The following is a 9078-nucleotide window of genomic DNA, read 5'->3' on the forward strand; positions in this document are numbered from 1 at the left end:
GCGCCTCTCAGGGGACATCTGTTCCGTCCTAGTGGCTGCCATGATAGCTGAGTGGCCGGAGTTTCGCAGCCTGGCCTGGCGCAGCGATGGGCGAGCTCTCCCAGGGCAAGCCCCCTTGGTGGGCTCTCCCCACAGTGCTGGCTGAAGGGGCAAAGCGTGGGCATGGCCCCCACCCGCAGTGCTGGGGCTCTGTCCCCTCCCCTTCCCCTGTGGATGGTGCAGAGGCCTCCCTCTCAGAGCCTTGGGCTGCCCGGCACTGTCTCCCGGTGCAGCAGGCGGTCCTGTCTGTCTGGGCGGGGTCCCGGGGGTGTGTGGGGAGCCTGTCCTAGGAGATGGCGCCCCGGGCCTGGGCTGCCCTCTGCACCACCTTGTGCAGGGCCTCCTTGACCTCCCGGTTCCGCAAGCAGTAGATGATGGGGTTGAGCAGAGGTGTGAGTACTGTGTAGACCACGGACACCAGCTTGTGGAGGTCAAAGGAGTAGATGGCACGAGGCCGGGCGTAGATGAAGAGCGAGGCGGAGTAGAAGATGACCACCACGGCCAGGTGCGCGGCGCAGGTGGAGAAGGCCTTGTGCCGGCCAGCGGCGGAGGGGACACGCAGCACGGTGCTGATGATGGCCGTGTAGGAGGAGACGGTGAGCAGCAGGGGCCCAAGCAGGATGAGCAGCGCCAGGAGGAAGTCCACCAGCTCAGCCAGGGCCACGTCGGAGCATGCCAGGTTCAGCAGGGGCGACACGTCGCAGAAGAAGTGGTTCATGACGTTGGGGCCGCAGTAGCCTAGCCGCGCGATGAAGAAGACCTTCCCCACAGAGATGGTGAAGCCCGAGAGCCAGGAGCCGGCAGCCAGGAGGCTGCAGAGGCCGGGGCTCATGATGGCCGGGTAGCGCAGGGGGCTGCAGATGGCCACGTAACGGTCATAGGCCATGACCCCCAGGAGGGCGCACTCGGTGCAGGCCAGCGCCAGGAAGAAGTACAGCTGAGCCATGCAGCCCGCAAAGGAGATGCGTTGGGCCCCGGGCACCACCAGGCTGACCAGCATCTTGGGCACTGTGACGGAGACGTACCACACCTCCAGGAAGGACAGGTTGCTGAGAAAGAGGTACATGGGCTTCTGCAGCGTGGGGCTGGTGCGGACCACGGCGATGATGAGCAGGTTCTCGGTGACAGTCAGCAGGTAGGACAGCAGGAACAGCGCCAGTAGGCACGCGTGGAGCCCCAGCGAGCCCGGGAAGCCCACCAGGATGAACTCGGTCACCTCTGAGTGGTTGGCCCCCGCAGACGGGGCCCGCATGGCCCTGCCTGGGGGCAGAGGTGGCGGATTAGGCGTCGCGCCTCCCGTATGGCGCCCAGCTCCCTGTGACGAGGGGTCCTGACCATCCACATCCCCGCTGCTGGCCACGCCTGGCCCACGGCAGCACAAGTTTCCTGCCAGGCCCTGGTGGGCGCTGGGCAGATGTCTACTCTGGGGCCGCCAGCCTGCCTGGCAGCAGGCAGACAGACATGGTTATTGTAGGGAGGGGGAGCAGGTCGCCTGCAGGACACCTCAGAGACCAACCTGGGGACCTGCAAGACGGCTTTGGGGGGGATGGGTGGGGGGCCATGGTCCAGGGCCTGTGGTTGGGGACAGTGGGCAAGTGAGTGGGGCAGCTGGGAGGGGCTAGGCCTGGAGCCAGGCTCGCTGTCTCCCCAGGTGAGGGCACCCTGCCTGCAGTGACAGCCCTGCCAAGCTTCCCCACAGTTACACCGCAACTCTCGGCAGACTCCAGGAGGGGGGCTCATGTTTCCGAGGAAAGGCAGGCTCCGGAGGGTTAGCAGCCCCCAGGGGCCAAGTCCCCCCACCCTGGGTCCCCTCGTAGCTCTGGATGCGACCCCAGCCTGGGTCCCCTCCGTGGCCTTCAGGGTCCAGCCCTCAGCCGCCTGACCAGTTCTGTCTGAACCTGGCCCTGGGGCGGGACCATTCTGTGTGGGTCTCCGCCCCTCCACCCCATGGGGACAGTCAAGGGGCTGCCAGGGTTGGCGGCAGCTCCCTCCCTGTCACAGGAAATCATTCTCACAGGCTTGGAAGGGCTGGATCCTCAGGCCAGAGTCAGCCCTGACCCCACCTCACCGGGCAGCTGGGTCTCTTCTCCTGCTGCCCCACCCCAAACCCCCTGCCCCACGTTAGCCTGTTCCTCTGTCCTGGGCCCTCTGGATGCCTCTGTGAGCTTCCAGGCCTCCAAAACCCATTTACAGACCACTCAGCTCATTGCCATGTGGCTGGGTTTAGCTTTGTGTCCACTGTAAGGGCCTCAGAACGTGGCCCTGAGCGGGCCCAGGCTTGGCGCTGGACTCACACCCCGTTGGTGGCAGGCTGGTCACCTGTGGAGAGCGTGTCTGGGGAGCAGAAGCCCCAGCCTCTCATCTCTGCCCCGTGTCCGGGTGCTCCAGGCGGCAGGAGCTCCCAGTTTTCATCCTGCAAAGACGTCAGGGGCCAGTGGAGCCCCAGGCTCCCGGGTGTGGCCCCAGGGCTGTCTGCTTGGGTTCAGACCTTGCCCTCCTCCGTTCACCTGCTGTCCTCTCACCTCCGGCCACTCAGCTGTCCCGCGGGGGCTTGGCATGGCCCCCGCTCATGGGGATAAGCTCTGAGGACCCACACTCCCTACTGACCCTGGGGCGCCTTGCGGCCCGCGGGGGCGGCAGTGACTGCGGGCGGAGGAGGGCGCCTGGCTAGACCGCAGGGGCGGTGCTGGGCCCGCTGTGGCCGGGCCTGGGCAGACCGCCCCGGGCCCCCTCCCCGCCGTGGCCCCCGGTGGTCTGGCGGCCAAGTCTGCTCAGATCGGTCGCTGACTGGCTGCGGGCCTTGGAACAAAGTCTGTCTTCAGCCAGCACCCGTTTCTCTGAAAGATGGAGCAAGAGGCTGCTTCCCGGGGGCGTGGGAGGGGGAGCCCCAGAGCTCGCCACCCGACATGTCCCACAAACACACAGCACATCACACACACAACAACACATCACACAGACACACAACACATCACAGACACACAGCACATCACACATACAACAACACATCACAGACACACAACACATCACACACACAGCACATCACACAACACAGACACACAGCACATCACACAACAACACATCACAGACACACAACACATCACAGACACACAGCACATCACACAACACAGACACAGCACATCACCACCCAACACATCACAGAGACGCACAACACATCACAGACACACAATGCATCACACACACAACAACACATCACAGACACACAGCACATCACACAACACATCACACAGACACACAACACATCACAGACACACAGCACGTCACACACAACAAACACACAACAGCAACACACAGACAACACATCACACACAGCAACACACAGACACAACACATCACAGACACACAGCACGTCACACACACAGCAACACACACGGCACATCATATACATGACACGTCACACATCACACAGACACCCGACACGTCACACAGACACACAGCACATCACACACAGCGACACACAGCTCATCACACATGACACGCCACACAGACACACAGCACATCACACATACAGCAACACACAGACACAACACATCACACACAGCAACACACAGACACACAACACATCACACAGACACACCGCACATCACACACACAGCAACACACAGACACAACATATCACACAGACACACAACATCACACAGACACCAGGCACACAGCAGAGATGCAGGCCACGCCGCGCAGACCCTGCGCAGTCCCTGTCCTGTGCCGGGATGCACGGTGAATGCACTGCTCCCCACACCTGACACGATGGCTGAGCCCGCAGGCCCCAGACTCAGATTCATTCACGGGTGCCTGCTTTCTGCACACCCAGCCCACAGGCCCCAGCAGAGCGCCGTTCATGCAGACCCCACACCTCCAGGCAGACAAGGGCACACAGACAGACGTCCTCTGCCCCACGCCACCTGCCCAGACGCGGCTCTGACACACAGGTAATCCCCAAGCCACAGACACGCCCCCCTTCACGACAGCGCAGTCAGGGCAGCCCAGGTCGCTGTGGGCACAGGTGCGCCCCAGTGTGTTCTCGGCCACGCCGCCGAGACTGTGCCAAGACGGCAGGGCCCCGGGGTGGAGGCGGGCTCGCTCCAGCCCTGCCGGGGGGTCTGAAGATCTCTGGGGCGGGGACCCGGCCAGCGAGGCTCCCTGCCTGGTCCGGGGTGCTCAGAGGGGCTCAGGGGCGCTGTGAGGTCAGGTCAGGGTGCGTGGGGGTGGCCAGGGCTCACACAGGCTGGGCCTGCTCTCAGCTGGACCCGGGTCTGGGCGCCCAGCCCACGGATGTCCCCTACACCCCCCACCCAGGGCGGTCCGGTTCCCCACGACCATCTGGGTGCATCCCTACCAGGACAGAGCTCTGAGGAGGCGGAAGGGTGAGCCTGGTGGCAGAGAGCCCCTTTGCAGTAAAGAGGCCCCTCCAGTCAGGAACAGCAGGCGACACCTAAGGTGGAAACAGGTGCCTCCTCAGGGTCCCCGCGTCACAGGAGCAGGAGCTGAGCCTTTTGGGGAGCTCAGGGACCCCGGTCCTCTCTGCATGGGGAGAGTGGCCAAGGGCAGGCGCCCGGGAGCCCACACCGCCCCCACCCCAGGCACAAGTGTTTCTGCAGGGTAGCTGAGTCTTAAGTGGGAGGCTGAGCTTGGTCCCCACTGCCTGCCTTCTCACATGAGATGAGGAGGAGGAGGTGGGGGCAGACAGGGCTAGCCGCCCCCCCCCACCCCCGCCCTCCTCCCAGGGGCCAGTGCCTGACACCGCTCGGCCGCAGCTCCTCTGGGGAGGCCAGGCCTCCGCCCAGGGGCCCTCCGCCCCTGTGATCCACCATCAGCCGTGGCGGCTGGAAGCAGAGCTCAGAGGGGAACCTGCTTTCCCCGCTCTCCTCCTGGGGCCAGAGCTGGTGTGACGGGTGTAGGGTTTGTGGACCAGTGGACACTTTCTTCACCCAGCAGCTGCTTGGTGCCAGCAGAGGGGCCTCAGACCGGAGCCCCTGCCCAGCACGGGCCAGACCTGGGGCTGCAGGAAGGGCCCAGACCATGGCCCAGACCTGCTGTCCTGGGCGAGCTCCATGCTGCCCCGCAGAGGGGCTGGAGCTGGGGCCGCCTGCCAGTCTCACGGTCACCTGCTCCCCCGGGGCCTACTGCGGGGGTCACAGGAGGTACACGGAGACTCCCCTGTGAGGCAGGAAGGGGAGCTGGCGCTAGGACCGTCTGCCCTGGGGAGGTGAGGGGAGGTGCTGGGACCCCACAAGTGGGCCTTGGCAGCCCGGCACATCGGTGTCTGTTGGAGCAGAGAAGGGGCCCCACGGGTGACATGGACAGCTGGCCAACCCTAAGAGGCGGGCAGGGGCCAGGAGCGGAGCCGGAGGTGGGCACATCGGGGAGGGGGATGTCCGCCCTTGAGGCCGGCTTTCCCTTGCTGTGGGCGAGGGCCTTACCGCGCCTTGTTCTGAGGATGTTAAAGCTGACCTACTCGGGGTGATCGAAGTGACCGAGAGTGTGGCCAGCCCTGATGACACTGGAGGACACTGGGATGTTGTTGATGGTGTGGGTGGCGCCCTTTCAGTCTGGCACCTCTTTTCCTGCTGGGTGGAGCAGGGGGGCTGGCCTCCCCCTGCTGTGCTGAGCTCCGCACCCCACCCCACACCCCGAGAGCCCTCCCCGGCTTCCCTCCTGGCTCCCCACCTGCTTTCTCTTCTGGCTTCCAGCCCCAGTGTGGGAACTCTCAGCCCCGCGGTCTCTCCCACCTCTGCCCTTGGTCATCAGGTCCTCCCTTCCACACCCTGCTAGTGCCAGCTGGGCAGGGGGGCCTGTGTTCAGCCGTGTCTGTAGGAGGAGGGAACCCACTCCTGCGCCCCACTCTCTGCCCCTGCTCTGCTCTTCCACCCCACGCTGCCTAGCCAACCCGTGTGGGAGACCCCCAACCACATGGACCACTCACCCAAAGAGGACCACTTGGAGCTGCTTGTATTGCCTGGGATGGCTGTTTCTACGTGTTTGGTGCCTGCATGCTAAGTCGCTTCAGTCGTGTCTGACTCTGTGTGACCCCATGGACAGTATGTCGGCCGTCAGGCCCCTCTGCCCATGGGCCTCTGCAGGTAGGAATGCTGGAGTGAGTGACCGTGCTCTTCTCCAGGGGGTCTTCTCCCAGGTCTCCAGCATCAGCGGGTGGGTTCTCTACCACTAGGGCCACCTGGGAGGCCCGTGTAAAATTTGGAATCATTTTGCCAAGTTTAGTCCCTTGTTTAATATGCTATCTAGGTTTGCCAAGGAGCAAGCGTCTTTTAATTTCATGGCTGCAGTCACTGTCTGCAGTGATTTTGGAGCCCAAGAAAATAAAGTCTGTCGGTGTTTCCGTTGTTTCCCCATCTATCTGCCATGAAGTGATGGGACCAGATGCCTTGATCTTAGGTTTTTGAATGTTGAGCTTTAAGCCGGCTTTTCACTCAGTCGAGTTATTCCTAAATAGTTCACACTTTTGTTGCTTTTATGAAGCATTGCTATTTAAAAGAATTAATTTTCTGTTTATTCTTACATGTAGAAAAACAAGTGATTTGTTTATTGACAAGTATCAACCGCAAATTGGCACTTGCCGAGAGCGTTTGCCAGCAAGTGGAGAAAAACAACAAGGCCATTTGCCATCCGCCTCTGGGGAGACGGAGCCCTGTGCCGCCGCAGCTGCAGAACGTCAGCACCCGCTGACGGGGTTCCGGGTGGAAAGTGGGGCGCTGTGTTCCAGGGCATCTGGTGGGACAGGTCTTTAGATAGTTAGATATTTTCAGGAACTGATCTCATGATCCCAATCCTTCCATCTCTTCGTATCTAGAAAATCACTAAATTCCTTAATGGTGACATCAACTCCTCGTGACTAGCAGAGAAACTTTTGTAAATAAGCACTTGATGGCCTTGAACTCCCCCCTTCGCCAGAATCTCGTATACTGACCCCCGCCACCGCCGCTCTGGAGCAGTCTCGGCGCTGTCTGAGGTGCTGTCCCCAGGCGGCAGTTCTCCTTCTGCCCCCAATAAAACTCGGCTCGCAGCTCTCACATGGTGCGTCTTCAGTCAACACAAGTTAGCCAGTTATCTTGCTAAACTTCTTCTGAATTCTACTAACCTCTCTATAGCTTCTTCCGGGTTTTTATATCCCAGGACCTTGTCTGTGAGAAGGACAACTTCACACACATTTCCAGCCCTTACACGTTCTCTTCCCGTAACGCACCACACGGGTCAAGACTCCAGGGCAAAGTCAGACAGAGAAGTGAGAGTAGCCTGTTTCTGGTCTCAGAAAGCAGGGCGCTGGCTGCGAGCTGTGTTCTGGTGACGGTTTTCATCAGATTAAGGAAATGCCCTCCCACTTCTCTTTTGCAAAGACTTACCTTATTTATGGGGCTCCTCCGGTGGCTCAGATGGTAAAGCACCTGCCAACGCAGGAGACCGGGGTTGGATCCCTGGGTCGGGAAGATCCCCTGGAGAAGGAAATGGCAGCCCACTCCAGTGTTCTTGCCTGGAGGATTCCATGGACGGAGCAGCCTGGTGGGCTACGAAGAGTCGGACACGACTGAGTGGCTAACATGCATGGGTTTGCCGTGTCTGCCCGTTGGCAGTCATTTTGGTTGCTTGAGATTCTGTCTATTGTGAATAATTCAGTTGTGAACATTCCCCTGTAAGACTTTTCACACACACAGGTTTTAATTTCTCCTGGGCAACCATCCAGGAGTTAGACGGCAGGATCACGTGCCGGGATGTACATCACTCACTGTGAAACGCCCCGCCTGCCCAGGGTGCTTGTAGACTGAGCTCCAGCTGCCCCACGGCTCCTCGGCCGTCCTGCCAGGCCTGTACGGCTGCTTTGCCCTTTTAATTTGCAGTTCCCCAGAGAGTCACTGGACGTCTACCTTTCTTCTTTGGTGAAGTTCAAATAGTTTGCTGATTATATCACTGGGTGGTTTTCTTATCCTTGAGTGTGAGAATTTATTATCTTTTGAATAGAAGTCCTTTATTAGATGTGTAATTTTCAAATATTTCCTCCTCATCTGTAGTTTGTCTTTTTGTTCTATTTCAAAGAATGGTTTTTAAATTTTGATGTAGTCCATTTATCTATGGTTATTTTATATTTCTGGGTCATATCTAAGAAATACTGGCATAATCTCAGGTCAGAAAGATTGTCTCCTATGTTTTCTTGATAATGTTAGATTTTTTACATTGAAGTTTATGATATATTTTGTGTTAATTTTTGCATATGGTGAGAGGTCAAACATTCATTGGATCATAGAGAAAGCAAGGGAATTCCAGAAAAACATCTACTTCAGCTTCATTGACTACGTTAAAGCTTTTGACTGTATGGATCAAAACTAACTGTGGAAAATTCTTAAAGAGTTGTGACTACCAGACGACCTACACGTCTCTTGAGAAACCTGTACGCAGGTCAAGAAGCAACAGTTAGAGCTGGAAGTGGAACGACTGAGTAGTTCACATCTGGGACAGGAGTGTGACAAGGCTGTGCGTTGCCACCCTGTTTACTTGCCTGATATGCAGAGTGCGTCATATAAAACGCTGGGCTGCATGAATCACAGGTTGGAAATCAAGATTGCCAGGAGAAATATCAACAGCCTCAGATATGCAGATGATATGACTCAAATGGCAGAAGGTGACAAGGAACCAGAGAGCCTCTTGAAGGTGAAAGAGGAGAGTGAAAAAGTTGGCTTAAAGCTCAACATTCAGAAAACTAAGATCATGGCATCTGGTCCCAACACTGCGTGGTAAATAGATGGGGAGAAAATGGAAACAGTGACAGATTTTCTTTTTTTGGGGGGGCTCCCAAATCATTGCAGATGATGACTGCAGACATGAAATTAAAAAACGCTTGCTCCTTGGAAGGAAAGCTATGACAAACCTAGACATGCTGAAAAACAGACACATCACTTTGCTGACTAAAGTCCAAGCTACGGTTTTTCTAGTAATGAGAGTTGGACCATAAAGCAGGCTGAGCTCCAAAGAACTGATCTTTCAAACTCTGGTGTTGAATAAGACTTACGAGAG

The 9078-nt window shown here is 58.3% G+C and overlaps 1 protein-coding gene across 1 annotated transcript; it reads right to left on the reverse strand.

Moving 5' to 3' along the window:
• Window positions 1-325: 325 nt before the first annotated feature.
• On the reverse strand, window positions 326-1291 carry LOC128067881 (olfactory receptor 226-like). Its single transcript, XM_052660982.1, has one exon. It carries the CDS (start codon window positions 1289-1291, stop codon window positions 326-328), a length of 966 nt encoding a protein of 321 aa, XP_052516942.1.
• Window positions 1292-9078: the final 7787 nt, after the last annotated feature.

Source organism: Budorcas taxicolor, chromosome 23 (assembly GCF_023091745.1).
Source record: "Budorcas taxicolor isolate Tak-1 chromosome 23, Takin1.1, whole genome shotgun sequence".
NCBI classification, from domain to species: Eukaryota; Metazoa; Chordata; class Mammalia; order Artiodactyla; family Bovidae; genus Budorcas; species Budorcas taxicolor.